The sequence below is a fragment of the Epargyreus clarus genome, unplaced genomic scaffold (assembly GCF_041222505.1).
Source record: "Epargyreus clarus isolate Ecla_fem2 unplaced genomic scaffold, WU_Ecla_fem_2.2 ptg000036l, whole genome shotgun sequence".
NCBI classification, from domain to species: domain Eukaryota; kingdom Metazoa; phylum Arthropoda; class Insecta; order Lepidoptera; family Hesperiidae; genus Epargyreus; species Epargyreus clarus.
The window spans coordinates 594,576-614,974 of NW_027332241.1; the positions used below are offsets into that span (position 1 = coordinate 594,576).

The following is a 20,399-nucleotide window of genomic DNA, read 5'->3' on the forward strand; positions in this document are numbered from 1 at the left end:
ATAGCCTATATTACTCGTGGATATAGCTTTCGAATGATGAAAGAATTTTTAAAATCGATCCAGTAGTTTTTGAGCCTATTCATTACAATCAATCAAACAAACAAAGTTTACCTCTTTATAATATAAGAATAGATATGTGTGTGTATTTGTGTATTTATGTGCAAGCAGTGATAGCCTAGTGGTTAAGAAACTCGGTCTGTTGATCGAGGGGTCCGAGGTTCAAATCCCAGGCACGCTCTGATTTTTCAAAGTTATGTGCGTATTAGAAATTAATTATCACTTGCTTAAACGGTGAAGGAAAACAGCGTGAGGAAACCTGCATACCTGAGAAATCTAAAAAAAAAATATAAGGTATGTGAAGTCTACCAATACGCACTTGTCCAGCGCGGTGGACTATGGCCTAATCCTTCTCATTCTGAGAGGAGACCCGTGCACAGCAGTGGGACAGTATTGGGTTGATAGTGAAAAAAAGATTTGAAAACAAACACACAGTCACATTTTAATTAAATGACCTTTTCAATAAGGTCATTTGATTAAAATGTGACTGTGGTAAAACAATTAAAATATTTGTATATTTTTTTTTTATTTTTTTATTTTCTGTAGTATTTCGATTTATTTTCAAAAGATCCGTGATATGAAAAAAAATCCGCCTTATTGAAGCGGCCATCTTGGATTTAGAATGACGTCACCGGGACCAAGTTAAATGGTTCAAATGACTTTCTTTCGAATTCGACATTTTCAATTACGAAAACTATGTAAATTGATTTTTCGACTCATGAATTACAATCTATTAACTTAAATTAGTGCACACCTAAGACCAAAAAGGTAGACAACGCCTTGGATTACATTGAAGCACAAATTACACTTTTTGTATAATGTAAGAGTAGCAGACTAGCAGTTCACCTTATGGTAAGTGGCCACTGCCGCCCATGGACATCTGTAATCAACCCCAGATAGGATTAAATATTTCTACCTGAGGTCGGCTACAGGTGCGCCGCTACCCCTGAGGACTAAGCTGGAAGGCCTTGGTGAAGTATGTCTCCCTTACCATACTTCACTAAGCTGGAATGCCTCCGAAAAATATATCACCCGTACCACACTTTTCCGGAACACAGCAGCGCTTAACACTGGTGTTATTAGGCAGAAACAGGTGTGGCGGTGGTGCCACCGGAGTCGTACTACAGAAGTTTCTACCTTCGATTGTAAATGTTCCGAATGTCAACGTGATTTATTTATTTATTAAGGGCTACCAACAAAACTATAGGTTATATAAGTAGTATGTATCTTTGTACAAAATTTCATTAAAAACGGTTCAGTTGTTTAGGTGTGAAGAAGAGACAACCAGACAGACAGACAGACAGAGTTACTTTCGGATTTATAATATTAGTAAGGATTATCACAGATAGATCGTCAGCATATAGAGTACAGTAGTGACTTGTTATAGTTGGCAAATCATTTATGTATATTAGAAATAAAAGCGGTCCAAGTATGCTACCCTGAGGTACACCGGTTTTGTTGGATTTAATTTCCGATTTGCAATAACATTCCATCATTTTTTTTATTTAGATGTTTAATTTCAACGTACTGTCTCCTATTACTTAGTATTAAGCCAATTTTGTACAGGCCCCCGTAAACCATACGCTTCACATTTTTCTAGCAAAATGGAATGATTGACGCAGTCGAATGCTTTACTCATATCAAAAAATATTGCTATTACTGGTAGTAACACGTCTACATAATGGAGAATTGTTTTCATTAAATTGAAGGTAGCTAGCGTAGTTGATTTGTCTTTTTGGAAACCGTATTGATTTTCATTCAAAATATTACACAAATACATTGAACAATACATACTCACTTAGCCCAAAATTATTTTTATTAGATATTTAACACTTTATTTCAACTTATCACCTTTAACACACAACGGACACTACTGAACATTAGTTCAATCAATTAGTTAATTAATATAGTTCAGGGGTTCCCAAAGTGTGCGCCGCGGCGCCCTGGTGCGCCGTAGAAAGTAAAGAGGGGCGCCGTGAGTCGATCCTCTAATCATTGGACACCACAAATATTGGCGTTTTGGTCATCGATTCAAAATGAATATCCAAATTTAACATCCACAGCATTAAAAAATTTCATTCCGTTTGCAACATCATATCTATGTGAAGCTGGGTTTTCAGATGTAGCTGTGATAAAGAACAAATATCGGATCAATGTGGAGCAAGAAATGAGAATAGCAGTGTCAAGTGATATTCCCCGCTTTGAAAAACTGCGCGGAGATCACTTAGCTCACCCTTCACATTGATTTGACTGAATAAATATCGTATTTTATTTTTGTTATCCTCAAGTCTTTCTTGTTGTTTTCCGTTTAAATTATTTTATAATAACGTATTGTACAATTTCATATTGTGGTGTTTTAAATTTCGTTTCGATCAACCTAAGGTAACTACTATTATTGTAGTTACCTATTTCTTTCGACTGTCTTCTTCAAATAGTTAGCTAGGACAGGGCACAGGGCACCGTGAAAGAATATTAAACTTGTAACTGCGCCGCGGGTTACAAAAGATTGGGAACCCCTGATATAGTTAGTTAGTATAATTATATTAACAAAATCGGGAACCCTAAAGGTGGTTAAATAGGTGGTTAAATACACAAACACCTAGACCCAAAACAGAAATCTAAATTCATCATTTAGATGTCTGGCCGGGGATCGAACCCGGGACCCTTTGTGCGTCAGACCGGTATGGTGGCCGCTCCGCGGGTCGTATATGTAACTACAAAGTCAAAAATAATTCAATAGTTTAGTACAAATTTCTGAAGTCCGATCCCAACTGCTCGGTAAGCAGCTGGGACCAACTAAAACGGCGAACTACATAGTTCGTTTGGGAGTCGCGAACTAAACTGAGCGATCTTTGCAAAATATTACGCCGAAGAATAATAGCGAGCGTAATAACATGACGTCACAATGCTAATTTCAATTGTCCCTCCAACTAAATATTATGCAAAATAATACAAATAGGTTAAGGATATAACGTTGGACGATAGTAAATGTTAGGAAAATAGAGAAACCACTGCTGGGCACGGGTCGTCTCAGAATGAGAAGGATTAGACCATAGTCCACCGCGCTGGACAAGCGTATTGATAGACTTCACTTTAAGATCTTTCAAACCTGTGTTATAGGTTTCCTCACCACGTTTTTACCGTTAAATTAAGTAATAACTAGGTATAGTCCTCGCCAAACTGCTAGTCCGCTCTGAAGTTGTTGTGAGCAGGTGTTGTCATATAATTTGCTATGACGACGCAATTCATTTCTATATTCAGAGCGGAGCAGTTTTACTCGGACTGTACATTACTTCTCTTTTCAGCCTTTTAAAGATTTCAGACTTCAGATTTAAGCGTTGCAGTAAACAGGTAAAACTGTCACTTTTTAGAGCTTATTGCCAAAATTTCTACACCTGCAGTCTGTGGGCGAAGTATAAGCAGCGGGTCCTCAGAGCTCTGCGCGTGCAGTATAACAATGTGCTGAGGGTTTTTTTTTTATAATATAGAAGTAGCAGACGAGCATACAGTCCACCTGATGGTAAGTGGCCACTGCCGCCCATGGACATCTGTAATCCACCCCAGATAGGATTAGATATTCCTACCTGAGGTCGGCCACAGATGTGCCGCTACCCCTGAGGACTAAGCTGGAACGCCTCGGAAAAGTTTGTCTCCCTTACCACACCCTTCAAACCGAAACACAGCAGCGCCTAGCACTGCTGTTATTAGGTAGAAATAGGTGTGGCGGTGGTGCCGCCGGAGTCGAACCACAAAGAGTTTTACCACTTTCAAAAAGGTGTTGTGGGGGGATGTTGGGGAAGCCGCGTTTCTGTAGCGCGTTTGCCATGTTTGCGGATGCTCGGATCGATGACTTTTACGCAATCATCCGCAAACGTGTGGCGTCGATGATGAAGCGGGTTGTGGGGAGCACCACTTTTTTTTTTTTTTTCTTCTCGAGGGGGAAACCTTCAAAAGGTACCCGGTGCCGTGGGAGCGACACGGGGTTATGTGGGATTTTAACCGCACTAAAACCCCCCCGGTGGCCGTCCTCAGCGCTGCGTAGAGGACTCCGGGATCTCCAAAGGAACGCAACCGGAGTCCTCTCAGCGCACTGCTCCGTCGGGCTCCGCCCAAGTGAGATTGAATCACCCCACCGTCCAATGTACACGACGGTATGCGACCACACATACCGCCGTCCTCCCCGGGGTCGTTGGCCGGACGGTTCGAGCTCCCACTTTCCACCCGCAAGCCCGAAAGCCCCTTTTAGTCGCCTCTTACGACAAGCAGGAGATACTGTAGCCCTATTCTGGTCCCGGAACTACAGGGACTGTGGGGAGCACCAACGCCTTAGCACATTGGTATGCAAACCAGACAGCCCTCTCTGGGCCCGCTGGAATGGTGTACACACACGAGCCAACAAGTGTGTGTACTTAGAATTTAAGTTTTTTGCTTTAATTGTCTTTACTAACATAGGCTAAGTTGTCTTTAACACTAACACCCTAGTTTGTTGTACACTAACATAGAATTAAGAAAATATGTACTAACCAAATCTATGGACTGTAAAAAAGGGTCTGAAATAAAGAAATATTATTATTATTTTAAGCGGGTTACGGTTACGGGTTTTTTTTACAATAATTACTAGCTGACCCGGCAAACGTTGTGTTGCCCCATATAAATAAAAAAAAAGAAAAGGGCGAACAACCCTTATCATTTAGGGGTATGAAAAATAGATAGTAGCCGATTTTCAGACTGAATATGCATATAAAATTTGGTGAAAATCGGTAAAGCCGTTTCGGAGGAGTACGGTAACTAACATTGTGAAACGAGAATTTCATATATTAGCTTTATTTAGCTATACATAGCTTTTATTTTACGTACGGAATCCGTCGTGTTTGAGCTCGATTCTGACTTGGCTGGTTTTTAATTTTTGTATCTAACAAGTCATGCTTCATATAAAAACCAATTTACCTCACAACGGCTCGATATTCAAGCCATTTTGGACTTTATCACATTGTAATAAGGAGAATTAATGGTACCTCGTGAGTTGAAGGTAATGTTTTCCCGCAATTATATTCCCGATTTTGTTAATATAATTATACTAACTAATTAATTAACTAATTGATTGAATTAATTTTCAGTAGTGTCCGTTGTGTGTTACAGGTGATAAGTTGAAATAAAGTGTTAAATATCTAATAAAAATAATTTTGGGCTAAGTGAGTATGTATTGTTCAATGTAATTTGTGTAATATTTTGAATGAAAATCAATACGGTTTCCAAAAAGACAAATCAACCACGCTAGCTACCTTCAATTTAATTGAAACAATTCTCCATTATGTAGACGTGTTACTACCAGTAATAGCAATATTTTTTGATATGAGTAAAGCATTCGACTGCGTCAATCATTCCATTTAACTAGAAAAATGTGAAGCGTATGGTTTACGGGGGCCTGTACAAAATTATTATGTAATAAATTATAAATAAATATATTTTAATATCTCTAGCAGAAACAGGTCTCTCAAGAAATCGATAGGAATCGAACTCCACTTCAATGACACCACCGCCACTCCTATTTCTGCTTTATAACAACAGTGTTAAGCGCTGCTGTGTTCTGGTTTGAAGGGTGTGGTAAGAGTATATTTTTCTAAGACAATCCAGTTTAGTCCTCAGTGATAGCGGCGCATTTGTGGCCGACTCAGATAGGAATCTAATCTTATCCTGGGTTGATTACAGATGTTCATGGGCGGTAATAGCATTACCATCAGGTCGACAGCGTGCTCGTCTACTACTCCTATATTATAATTTTTTTTTCTACATAGATCATCTGCACTAAAAATTGAAAATGGCGCCATCTGTCAGTGCTGTGGAGTACTACGCGGGTAAAAACGTTTTTATAACGGGGGCAACCGGTTTTATCGGTAAAGCCCTTGTTGAGAAGCTTCTCAGGAGTTGCCCGGGTGTGGGCAAAATATACATGCTGATGAGGGAGAAGAAAGGCAAGAGTGTCAAAGAGAGGCTGAACGTATTTCTGAACTGCCCCGTAAGTATTATTACAAGCTTTTATTACGCTTTTATGCTAGAAATTTATTCATCATCATCATCAACCCATTACTGTCGCACTGCTGGGCACGAGTCTCCTCTCAGAATGAGAAGGATTATGCCTTAGTCTACCGCGCTGGCCAAGTCGTACACTTCACATACTTTGAGATTTTTTGTTATAAATCTCTCAGGTATGCAGGTTTCCTCACGATGCTTTCCTTCACCGTTTTAACAAGTGACAATAAATTTCTAATACGCACATAATTTCGGAAAATCAGAGGTGCGTGCCTGGGATTTGAACCTCGGACCCCTCGATCAAGAGACCGATTTTCTTAACCATCGCTATCACTGCATTTATACTAATAATCAAAACTTTCAGATATTCGACAACCTTCGCCAGAATTCCCCGGAATCCCTGGAGAAGTTGAGAATAGTTTCCGGAGACATTACCCAGGAAAACCTTGGCATTTCTGCTGCAGACAGGAGCGAGCTGCAGAACAACTGCCATGTGGTCTTCCATATAGCTGCATGTGTTCGGTATGTTTTTAGCACACTTTTATTACCTTGACTTGTATGTATGTATAGCCGCGCCAAACTTCTAGTCCTCTTTGAAGTTGTTGCGCGCAGGTGTAGTCAGAGAGCCAATGCGGTCGAACACAACTACAAGCATATACTCCGTAGCAACGGTGTGGTAAGGGAGACATACTTTTCCGAGGCGTTCCAGCTTAGTCCTCAGGGGTAGCGGCGCATCTGTGGCCGATCTCAGGTAGGAATATCTTATCTGGGCTTGCTTACAGATGGCCATGGGTGGCAGTAGCCAATTACCATCAGGTGGACTCGTCTGCTACTCCTAAATTATAGAAAAATACCTTGAAATACAATAGTCCAATGAGTAACATAAATTGTAGAGAGAACAGAACTTCCTCCCGAAGTATTCTCGGCGTGTTATGACATGGGGAGCTTTAAGGAAGGTGCAAAAAAGACTTCTTCAAATCAGCGAAGTATGAGGGATTCCTCTGGTGTTGCAAATGTTTATAGACTATGGTGGCTGCTTTCAATCAGATAACCTGTCTGTCCCCTCGCCAAAACATTTTGTTTTTAATTATAATCTCAAAATATTTGCTGTTTTGTGTGTCAAAATATACATTTACGAAATATCTATATTTGTAAAAACTCGATAAAAGCGATAAGTATTTTAAATGAAAAAAGCGATAAGTATTTTAACTTCATGAGCAGATATTCTGATAAATTATGGCTGCCACCATGTAGAACTAAACAACGATCACGTAACTCATATCACATGTGTATAAAAATATATAACAAATTACCAAAAAACTTAAAAAGTCTAACTATAAATCAATTTAAAATGCAAGTGCGTGATTGGCTGCTTAAAAAGTGTTTTTACAGTATAAATGAATTTATTTGACATTATCAGCACTATGTTATATAATTATTAAGGACATGTTATTATTAGATGTTTTTGTTTTGTTATATTTTAGAGGGACATGTTATTATTTTATTGATTAAGTAAATACAATTTCATTATATTCATTAACAATACATACTTACATTAGAAATAATCAATATTACTTAGATATAACTTGCCATAACAATTTGCATGCCATGACATGGCTGATTGTGAGATTCTAACTATTGTGAACATCTTATTGTACCACTATTACCGCAAATAAAATAAATATTTCATTTCATTTCATTTCATTGTGTTTCAGATTTGATATGCCCCTCCGTGCTGCTGTAGAGTATAACACAAAGGCAACGAAAAGTCTTTTGGAAATTGTCGAAGGAATCAAGAACCTTGAGGTATGTGGTAAAATCAAAAGGCAAAAAAGTATTCAGATCATCTGGTTTAGTCTTTGAAACACCCGATTAAGATGCTGAGGTACAACCGCTTTATTATCACTGCTTCATCACCAATTACTGTCCCACTGGGCACGGATCTCCTCTCAGAATGAGGAGGATTAGGCCATAGTCCTCCGCGCGGGACAAGTGCGTATGATAGACTTCACATACCTTTAAAAACTTTTTTGAAGGTTCGCAGGTATGCAGGTTTCGCGATGTTTTCCTTTACTGTTTAAGCAAGTGAAAATTAATTTCTAATACGCACATCACTTTGAAAATTCAGAAGTGCGTGCCTGAGATTTGAACCTCCGACCCCTCAATCAAGAGGCCGAGTTTGTTTATCACTAGGCTATCACTGCTGAATGGTCTATGGTGGTTTCCAGGTATTTGTCCACGTGTCTACATCCTATTGTCAACATGAGAAGGTGGTTCTAGAGGAGAAGCTCTACCCTACCCCGCATTCCCCGCAGCGAATAATGGACTTTGTGGAATGGATGGATGATGACATGTTGGCTGACATTGAGCAAAAGTAAGTCCAATTTAGGAAATGTAACCACTGTAACCTGGCTGGTTTCCGAGGCGTTTCAGCTTAGTCCTCAGGGGTAGCGGCGCATCTGTGGCCGACCTTAGGTATCTAATCTTATCTGGGGTTGATTACAGATGTCCATGTGCGGCAGTAGCTTTACCATCAGGTAGACTGCATGCGCGTCTGCTACTCCTATATTATAAAAAAGAATCAGCTAATAAAGAAGATACCGGAAGACTATGACACATTTGTAATTTTGTAAAATGAAATCAAATTTTTAAACTGGGATCCTCCATTCAATATGCCGCTCCGGGGCTACGACGACCTTACTTCGTCTGTCTTTTATAATATAGGAGTAGCAGACGAGCATACAGTCCATGCATTCCACCTGATGGTAAGTAGCTATTGCCGCCCATGGACATCTGTAATCAACCCCAGATAGGATTAGATATTCCCACCTGAGGTCGGCCACAGATGCGCCGCTACCCCTGAGGACTAAGCTGGAACGCCTCGGAAAAGTCTGTCTCCCTTACCACACCCTTCAAACCGGAACACAGCAGCGCCTAACACTGCTGTTATTAGGTAGAAATATCTACCTGTTGTTCAATTTGACTAGTTCTTTAATTTTCAAATTAATATAAATACAAATTTCAGATTCATTTACCCCCATGGAAACACATATGCTTATACTAAGGCGCTGACAGAACAATTAGTATCACAATACGCTGGGAAATTTCCTATTGCGATCGCAAGGCCATCTATCGGTAAGTGGATTGAAGTTTAGTTTTCTCTTTATATTATATTTGGTAGTTTGTTGACTTTCAAAAGTATGATATATGAATAGATGAGATTTGAATTTGAATTTGAATAGTATGGAGAGTCGTAGAACCCTTTGTGGTTCGACTCCAGAGCCACCACCACCACACTTATATCTGCCTCATAACAGCACCATTAGCGCTGCTGTGTTATGGGTTGAACGGTGTAGTAAGGGAGACATACTTTTCTGAGGCATTCCAGCTTAGTCCTCAAAAGTAGCGGTACATCTGTGGCCGACCTTAAGTAAGAATATCGTATCTGGGGTCAATTAAAGATGTCCATGAACGGCAGTAGCCACTTACCATCAGGTGGACGGCATGCTCGTCTGCTACTCCTATATTATAAAAAAATATACAAGTAGGTGACGAGCATTATTTTGTAATAAAGACGAGCATGCAGTCCACATGATGGAGTCTACTGCCGCCCGTGGACATCTGTAATCAATCGCAGACAAAATTAGATTCTTCTAAGGTCGCCAACAAATGCACCGCTACCTCTGAGGAGTAAGTTAGAACGCTTCGAAATAGCATACACTCTTTGAACCAGATCACAGCAGCGCATAACACTGCTGTTATAAAAAATAGTTGTGGCAGTGGTGTCGCCGGAGTCGAACCACAAAGGATTCTACCACCTTCAAAACTGTTATTGGGCTGAAATAGGTGTGACGTTGGTGCTGTCTAACCACAGAAGGTTCTACTACGTTTATGTAAAAGATTTTTTCCACTGAGTTAATTACATTAAATGTAGAATAAAATTACATATGAATTAAATGGAAAATAATGTACAATTTGAAAAGAATTTACTTTAGGAGAATGACTATTAATTTTTTTAACGCTAGTCCCATTTAATTCTTAAAATATATCCAATTCTAGTAAAGTCTTTAAATTTAACTTTGCTTTAAATGTAAATTTAATTGTGTTATGTAATTTAAATGTAATACTTCTACGTAATTCGTGATCCAATTCAAAAAACCTTGACCGAATAAGATTTTAAAATAATAATTCGCCAAGTACGAGTCGAACTCGCAAATGGAGGCTTCCGTGCCACCATTCTTTATTTTTTACTGGTTTTTATTAATTTTAATAATAATATTTATAATATACTTTATTGCCTCAATATAAAATTAAAGAAAAAAGGGAAGATTTACAGAATTTACAAAAAAAAATTGTATAGGCAAAAGGAGATGGCTCAGTGTTTGCTGACACTGAGTCAGGGCTCCGTGCAGCGCTGTTTTTCAGCTACATCCTTGTCTCTCAGATGTTAAGCGGGAATAAGTGGCCGCCGCAGTGATAGCCTAGCGGTTAAGAAAGTCGGCCTCTCGATCGAGGGGTCCGAGGTTCAAATCCCAGGCACGCACCTCTGATTTTGCAAAGTTATGTGCGTATTACAAATTAATCACTTGCTAAACGGTGAAGGAAAACATCGTGAGGAAACCTGCATACCTGAGAGATTTATATAAAAAAAAGAAATCTCGAAGGTATGTAAAATCTACCAATACGCACTTGTCCAGCGCGGTGGACTATGGCCTAATCCTTCTCATTCTGAGAGGAGACACGTGCCCAGCAGTGGGACAGTAATGGGTTGATGAGGATGAAGTGGCCGCCGCCTTTTAAAGTACAGTTTCCACACAATTTGCATTACAATTTCTATTTATTTTCAATTTAATAAATATAATAATTTTAATTAACTTAATTTCAATCTATTCACAATTCAAGTTCAATTAAATGTAAAATTAATTATTTTTATTATGTGTCTACTTCGATCACTAATAAGAACTAGATACACAATCAGCGACAAAACAACTGCGCGACGAAAAGAGCGCCCAAATAGACATTTGGGTGCGCTTTTAGGTTAGTAGTGTTTGAACGATCGGAGAATAAACACCCCTCAGTGCTCGTTTAAAAACTGCCAAAATCACACGTCTAGGACGCTAAAAATTATGGAATATCGTATTTTCGGTAAGCATTATTATAAGTAGGTAATTGCTATCACTCAATTACAAATACTGCTATTTCGTTCGTAAATAATTTATTTTTAAGTTTTAAAAATTATCAACAAAAATCAACAGAATGTATTAATAGATAACTTTGCAAAAATTATTTAAATATTTAATACGCACAACGAACTTGCGAAACTTCCATCTTGTTTTTCCATCGAAAAGCGCGCCGAATAATACTTGTCTACATGACAGCTAGTGCTGTCATTCACAGTAGTGATGTGTCTAACAGTATAAACCATTTAAATTGTAAAGTCTGTTACTAAAGGTACAATTCTTACTATTGCATGCCCACTTGATTTGTTCGGGTAACATGGTGACTGTTCTAACTTGAATGGAGACGCTATTGTTTTATATTTTTTTCTTTAATTTAATTATTATTTTCTTTTTTTTTTTGTTATATAAAAATATTTGTTTTGTATAATAATTAAACATATGGCCGTATTACCTAAAAGGTTAGGCAATGAGTAAATAGTAAATGAGTGAAATTAAATTATTAAGTAAATTATTATTTAATATAATATTTTATGATGTCTTTTCATCCAACAGCCGCGACAATAGTCATAGAATTATTATAATAAAGTCTATTGTCGAACGATACACTAATATAAGATTGCTTCACATAGCCAAAAATAAATAAAAATCCATCGAAGAGACTGTTTTCCAATAAACTCACTTTATTCAAGGAAATTAATGACATCTTGTTGATTCCGTATTTTTATTTTTACTCGACTGCCAAGGAAGGGTTATGTTTCTTGCACGTATCTTGTTTGTATCTTTATAAGCGAACTTTAGCTGCACTGCATTTTAATCCCTCGGATCTAACATACGGCTGGGTGAATTTCGACAGTTAAGGTGTCATTATATTCGTCTCAAATATACAAATGTCCTTAGATAGGTGTTGGAAAAAAATCTTAGATAGAATAGCCAGGTAAATATCTAAATGAAGAATATAGGTTTCTGTTTCTGGGTGTTTGTGTATTTGTCTCTGTGTGTGTCCATAGCACCCACGGTACAGGGAATTCAGTGTGAGGCTGGGAGTGTAAGCGTTTATCTAACTATGTTTAAAATTTCAGTGATTGCCTCCTTCAAGGAGCCCATGCCAGGATGGGTGGATAACCTGAATGGACCCACAGGCGTGATGCTAGTTGCTACAAAAGGTAGGAAATCATACATCTTTTCTATAATATAGGGGTAGCAGACGAGCATGCCGTCCACCTGACGGTAAGTGGCTATTGCCGCCCATGGTCCTCTGTAATCAACCCCAGATAGGATTAAATATTCCTACCTGAAGTCTGCCATGCGCCGGTATCCCTGAGGACTAAGCTGGAACTCCTCGGAAAAGTATGGCTCCCTTACCACAACCTTCAAACCAGAACCCAGCAGCGCTTAACACTGCTGTTATGAGGCAGAAATAGGTGTGGCGATGGTGCCGCCGGAGTCGAACCACAGAGGGTTCTACAACTTTCATACCAAAATCTTTATATATATATATATTTCTTATGTGCGTGTGTATGTCACTGAACACCTCCTAAACTACTGGACTGATTTTGATGAAATTTGTTGTGTGTGTTCAAGAGGACTTGAGAATGGTTTAGATTCACAATTTAGTCCGTGGGAAACGTTTTTTTTTAATTAATTTAAGTAATAACGTAAGTAGTTATAGAATCGGAAACTATGCGTTTGATCAAGTGATGATCTTTAGCAAAGTTGTTGTACAAGAGCCCATGTGGGTTTGGGAGTTGGTAAGACCAATTCGACAGATGGCACCACTGTCATTCCAATGCAGGTACAAATTTTCCTTTTTATATATGTCATATTATTTCTTTAAAATGCGGGCGAAGCCGCGGGCACCAGTAATACATATATATTTTACTTTTTTGGCTTATTTAATACTTGGCCAAGTGCGAGTCGAATTCTGTCGAAGGCTCTGTACCACCAAATTAAGGTTTTATGTAAAGTTTTTTAAAATATCTTTTTTTATTAGTTTTTAATTTTTAAACGTGCCAAAAAAGTCACTGCTACTAGTTAGTATTATTGTATTAAAATGTTAATAAGTGTTAGTAAGCAGATAGCCTAACGATTAAGAAACTCGGTCTCTCTAGGGGTCCGAGGTTCAAATTGATCTGATTTTTAACACGCTTTTATTAGCTTGGGTTGTACGTTTGTATGTATGTACGTAACAGTAACGGAATCGTTGAGCTCGATTTTTATCCACTTTGAACGTTCAGTTTAATTCAAAATTTTAAAGAATTATCAAAAACCGATGACAATACACGATTTTAATAATTTTGTACCATTGTCCTTATCAACATCCTCAGGATTAACGATTTTCGAGGCGAGAGAAGCGCCTTATGGAGCGTACAGGCAAAGTTACTAGATTGATTTTTAGCTATGAAAAATAATAATGTTATTTCCCTATAACTCAAATGTACTGAAACATATCTATAATGTCATCTTTTAGAATGATTTTTAGAATTCCGTACTCAAAGGATAAAACGAAATCCTCCGCTGTCTGTTCGTGAGTCACAGGGCTTTATCTCTTAAACCGTAATAGATAGACACTTGTTTTTTTTACAGACGATGCATAATGATGGTCGCTATAACAACAAATACTAAAAAATAATAAAATAAATATAGTTCAAAAAACTAAAAAACAAGCTTTTAAAAAAGCGTGGAATGCTCCACTTATCAATTTTCGAAAAGCACCCCACAATTTTACCACAATTATACAATTTACTGTTCCTTAATTGATTCCTAGATTGAAAATTATTTTCTACTTTTTACTTGATTTTATCATAAAAGCGTGTTTTTTAGTTTTTTGAACTATATTTATTCAAGATTATTTGCGTATTAGAAATTAATTATCACTTGCTTAAACGGTGAAGGAAAACATCGTGAGGAAATCTACATACCTGAGAGATTTATAAAAAATATATCTATGGTATGTGAAGTCTACCAATACGCACTTGTCCAGCGCGGTGGACTATGGCCTAATCCTTCTCATTTTGAGAGGAGACCCGTGCCCAGTGTGACAATAATGGGTTGATGATGATGAAGTAAACTCCAAAAATCTCTTTCAGGTGTAATCCACAGTATGCTTTGTTATGAAGAATACCAAATAGATGGAGTTCCCCTGGATATAACTGTGAACGGATGTATCCTGTTGGGCTACCTTACTGCCCTGGAGAAGTGAGAATTTTCTTTCATGTTTGAAGATGGTAAAACCCTCTGTGGTACAACTCCGGCGGCACCACCACCACACCTATTTCTGCCTCATAACAGCAGTGTTACGCGCTGCTCTGTTCTGGTTCAAGGGTGTGGTAAGGAAGACATACTTTTCCGAGGCGTCCCACTTTGTCCTCACGTAACGGCGCGTCTGTTACCGACTTCAGCGGGCCTAGACAAAATACTTTTCCGCAAGCGCCAAACGCTAACTTAAAAATGTATGGGAATTACATACGCTGCGGAACGGTGACGTCACGTCACGCTAAGTTCGTAGACAATGTTTGACAAGTATCGGAACGCTAACGCTAACGCTTGAAATTTTTACGTAGCTAGACGTCTTGCGGACAAAATGGTAGACAAGTGTCGTTTTTGACACACGCTACGGTTAGTTTTGGTCACGCTAACGTCACTTTCCGTAGCGTTAATAAGGAAGGTGCCGCTAACTTATGTTACGAGTATTTTTTTTGTAAAATAAGTTGCTATAATTTAGTAATATGCATCATTTGAGATTGCTATGGGCCGCAAATAAAAAAGAAATATGAAATAATTGTCAATTAAGAATAAATCGCCGTAAAGACAACTTTATTGCCCGAATATATCGGAATAGGAGTTTATTATATTTTATTTATTATTATGAATGAGGTTATGGAATGTACATTGAAATTATTAATTTCTACCTTAGTCAGTTAGCAATAGAAACGTTATATTGCTTACCAAGAAAAGTAAACATTCCTAAGAAGCCACTTAAGAAATAGCTGTGATAAAAGGCACTTGAAACAAATCTCAACTTTCGTTCCTAGTTATTTATTAAACAATTATGAATTTTGTACTTACTTTTCCATAAAATCTATCATTATTAAACATTGTACATTACAAGTTCGGAGTCGAGTTTCCATCGAAAATAATAATTTCTATAAAGCTTCCTCGTTCGCAATTCATAAATCTTTTAGTATGTTCTCTTCGTTCAACATAACATTTAATTCTATATAGATAGTTATTTTACGTCATAAACAATAAGTACATATGCGTGAAATAATAATCAAATACACATTTTCAGATTATAATCTCAAAACAAACTAAACACTCGCACAACAAAATTGAAATCGTCTAATATTACCGCCACTCTGCGTTTAACCTTGACTCGACGTAATTTTTCTCTTTCTGTCACGCTAACTTACATAGATAAACTAGAGTTTGCAGTTCGACGCTGCGGAATGAACGTTTGGCGTTTGGTTGTAACATTGTCTACCGATTTAGCGTCAGCGTGAGACGTTAACGCGTAGTCCGTAGCGTGTGCGGAAAACGAAACGGTTGTATTTTGTCTAGGCCCGCAGGTAGGAATATCTAATCCTATCTCGGGTTGATTAGATGTCTATGGGCGGCAGTAACCAACCATCAGGTGGACTGCATGCTCGTCAGCTACTTCCATATTACAAAAAACTAAGTGTAACGATGGTATCTCCCCGATCGAGCCATATATTTAACCAGCTCTAATTTTTTTAAAATATGTTGACAGATCTTCAGAAATTCGGATTTGTAATGTCACACAGTCTGGGGTAAATGCTATTAATTGGAAAACTGCCATCAATATAGGTGAGTGATGACCAGTCACTATGGATTAGGCCGTAGTAAATGACTTATTTATGCTCAATGATATATAAAAACGACTTATAGATTATGTTACTAAAGATGGCTTACTAGCGTGCAAAACTTGAAACATACAAAGTACACCAATTGGTGTACGTCGATTTCAGTCGCTCTCGCGCGGCGAAGCAATTGACACGCATGTCACTGTACACGTTAAACGTCTTTATTTTAGTCTTCTAAGCCTCTAAATGTCTTTTTTGCAATGCGTAATGAACAAATTATAGGTAGGCAGATTCGTGCCTAGAAAGGACAGTAATGGGATGACCTACATTCCAATATTCAATTTAGAAACAATGCGTGATTAGCTTAGAGACGTCATTCTAAATCCAATATGGCGTATGCCCGAAAATGGCGAAACAATTATTTTTTATACGGGGTGTATATAAACAGGTTTTTGAGAATATAAAAATGACGTCCAATTTATTTTTTATTTTTTTCCAGGTTACAATTTGACATACGAATATCCTTACTCTCAGTTCCTCTGGGTCCCCTGGGGTGCTCCCTCGAGATCCTGGCTTTGGCACAACATCAAAGCGTTCTTCTTTCACTTCTTACCAGCGTACTTCATTGATATCCTCGTGTTTCTGCTCGGCAAGAAGCCCTTGTAAGTTTTTTTTATAATATAGGAGTAGCAGACAAGCGTGCAGTTCACCTGATGGTAAGCAGCCCATGGACATCTGTAATCAACCCCAGATAGGATTAGATATTACTGTGGTTGGCCACAGATGCGCCGCTACCCCTGAGGACTAAGCTGGAACGCCTCGGAAATTAACACAGCAGCGCTTAACACTGCTGTTATGAGGCAGAAATGGGTCAGAGTTGACCTCAGAGGGTTCTACAACCTTCAAGTGTACATTTATATATAATTAAAAGTAGAACGAGCATTCCAACTGCCTACTGGACATATATAATCAACCTCAGATAAGATGAGAGTACTACCTGTCGACTTTAGATGAGTTGATTCCCCTGGGGAGTCTGGGAACCATTCGTGTTTCGACTCCGGCGGCACTACCGCCACACCAATTTCTGCCTAATAACAGTAGTTTTAAGCGCTGAAGTGTTGTAAGGGAGACATATTCTCCCAGGCGTTTCAGCTTAATCCTCAGGACTATGCTTGGATATCCTGGAGTCCTAAACGCAGCGTCGAGGACGGCCAGGGGGGGTTGTTACTGCGGTAATCCCACATAACCTTTTAACATAACCGTTGCTCTTGTTAACAAAAAAAAAGAGAGTGACGGTGGTGCCACTGGAGACGAACTATGAAGCGTTCTATCACTTAATCTTTATAATTACAGCATGGTAAAGGTCTACAAGAGAGTGAAGTTTGGATTGGAAATCTTATCGTACTACAGTACCAAGGAATGGATTTTTCGAAATGACTACTTTAGGTCACTCAAAAATGTAGTATCAAAAGAGGACAACAATATATTTTACACTGATATAGCAGTAAGTAATGATTTTATCCTAAAAAATATAGGAACTCTCTTGTCCCTGTAGTTCCGGGACTAGACGAGACGGTATCCCTTGAATGTCGTAAGAGGCGACTAAAAGGGGGCTTCCGGGGTTGCGTGCGGCAAGAGTGGGAAGTCGAACCGTCCAATAAGCGGCCCCGGGTAGGACGGCGGTGTGTGTGGTCGTAAACACCAGATGTTGTGGTTGAAGCGAACGCTCCCCCACGGGAGAGCCCGATCGGGGGATCGCGCTTGGAGAACTCAGGTTGAGTTCCGTCAGAGATCCCGGAGTTCTCCAAGAAACTTTGAGGACGGCCACCGGGGGGGTTTTAATTTGGTAGAAATCCCACATAACCCGGCATCGCTCCCACGTCGTCGGGTACTTTTGAAGGTTTCCCCCTCGTATCAAAATAAAAAAGGTGGTAGAATCCTATATGAATCTCCGGCGGCACTATCGCCACATCTATTTCTGCCTACTACAGCAGAGCGGTGCTGTGTTCTGATTAGAAGGGTAAGGACTTTTCCGAAGCATTCCAGTTCGACCGGCCGACCTCAAGTGGTAAACTAATCTTATCTGGGTTTGCAGTTGGGCATGCAGTCCACTTGATGTTAAGTGGTTACTGTCCATAGTAATTTGTAATCAACCCCAGATAAGATTAGAGACCTACCTGTGGTAGACCACAGATGCGTTGCTACTGCTGAGGACTGATGTGAAACGCCTCGGATAGTTAAAAGCTATGTCTTCCTTTAAACCAAAACACAGCAGCTACACTGCTTAGTAGGCAGAAATAAGTGTGGCGGTGATGCCGCCGGAGTCGAACCACAAAGGGTTCTACCACCTTCAAACATTACTACATAGACAAATATTCAATAAGGGACAGAGCTATTGGAACAATATGATAAAAAAGACTGTTGGATATCAAGTCTCCAGGCAACAAGGTCGCTGACTGTCATTATTAAAATATGGATATTATCGAATAAAATACTAATTTACAGATAAAATATCAAGGAATGTAAGGTTGTATTTTATTCGATTATATCCATATTTTAATAATGACAGTCAACAACCTTGTTGCCTGGAGACTTGATATCCAACACTCCTCCACCGCCATTTCTACCTACCCCACCAGGGGCGCCGGCAGCATTTGGTCAAGGTGACGGCGCACCAGTAGCCCCTTTTCCGTTCTCACTTCATAATGGAGTCCGCCTAATCTTTGGTTGACGACTCCGAACTCCCATTTAACTCTTGTGCGCCGTCACCTTGACCAAATGCTGCCGGCGCCCCTGGTGGGGTAGGTAGAAATGGCGGTAGAGGACTGTTGGATATCAAGTCTCCAGGCAACAAGGTTGCTGACTGTCATTATTAAAATATGGATATAATCGAATAAAATACTAATTTACAATTCCTTGATGTTTTATCTGAGAAGACAACTAGTGTTTGACGTTGCTTTAATTGTAGAAGGAATACTTTATCTCTTCATTGTCAGTTACGTAATCATGGCGGACAAAACACGTAAAATAATCAAAATATAACAATTTCTCCTCATTTACTTGTGATATGTGATTCCATGAAGCTTGTCTATTTTCTTTTTTCAAAATTTGTACATTTACGTATTGCACAAGAAGGCATTTTGAGGCTTAGAAGACTATAATAATTGCGTTCAACGTGTACAGTGACATTCGTGTCAATTGCTACGCCGCGCGAGAGCGACTGGAGTCGACGTACACCAATTGGTGTATTTTTTATGTTCCAAATTTGGTCTGCTAGTAACATATCTTTAGTTTTTATCAATGTATTTAATTATTAACATTTTTTCAGGAAGTGGATTGGAATATTTATATGAAGAACTACATACTTGGTATACGTAAGTACATCTGCCATGAGGATCCAGCTAATCTGCCACAAGCCAAGCGCGTGTTTAACATGTAAGTATTATTAAGTCATTCAAACCCATTACTGGCCTACTGCTGGGCACGGATCTCCTCTCAAAATGAATGTGATTTAGGTCATAACTCATAAGTTATTTTTATATAATATAGGAGTAGCAGACGAGCATGCAGCCCGCCTGTTGGTAAGCTACTGCCGCCTACGGACATCTGTAATCAACCCCAGATAGGATTAGATTCCTACTTGAGGTCGTGAGATGCGCCGCTACTCCTGAGAACTGAGCTGGAACGCCTTAGAAAATATGTCTCCCTTCAAACCAGAACACAGCAGCGTTTAAGACTGCTGTTTAAGTAGAAATAAGTGTGACGGTGATGCCGCTAGAGTCGAACCACTAAGGGTTTTACCACCTTCGAGATGTTTGTAATTCGTACAGACGCGATCTCAGCATAAAGGTTCTTGGGGGGGTCCAGGAAAAAATTGATTAAATCAGACCACTTTTTTTATTTATTTATTTATTAAAGACACACCAACAGCATTACATACAATATATATTATACAGACTTATTCTAAACACGTAGACTGGTATGCATGCCAGTTACAGGTGCGTACATCTTTGTTAATGCTAAATATAGACGATCATAATATAAAGTATAAATATAGTATAAAGTTTATAGACTAAATAACTAATATAAAGTATTGTTCTGTAGTTTATTTGCAGAAATGTGCGGTAAGCTTTTTTCTCAGGCTTGCGCCTGAGTCGTGGAATATATCAATTTCGTTAATAAGTCTACTGTATTCAGAGCACATTCGTTGCTTTTTTATAACTTTCTAACGTTAGTATTTATTGTAAAATCTGACATACCCTCTCAGCTACCCCCGTGGTAAAACGGAATACATGCAGGGTCTCGCCACGAA

At 38.8% G+C, this 20,399-nt stretch overlaps 1 protein-coding gene across 1 annotated transcript; it reads left to right on the plus strand.

Moving 5' to 3' along the window:
- The first annotated feature begins 5,872 nt into the window (after nt 1–5,872).
- LOC140756824 (putative fatty acyl-CoA reductase CG5065) lies at nt 5,873–19,526 on the plus strand. The gene is made up of 11 exons (XM_073092356.1): nt 5,873–6,073; nt 6,452–6,609; nt 7,803–7,893; nt 8,316–8,461; nt 9,113–9,222; nt 12,347–12,430; nt 14,354–14,462; nt 16,015–16,091; nt 16,587–16,749; nt 17,441–17,591; nt 19,416–19,526. The coding sequence occupies exons 1-11, from the start codon at nt 5,876–5,878 to the stop codon at nt 19,524–19,526; spliced, it is 1,398 nt and encodes a 465-aa protein (XP_072948457.1). The 5' UTR covers nt 5,873–5,875.
- Nucleotides 19,527–20,399: the final 873 nt, after the last annotated feature.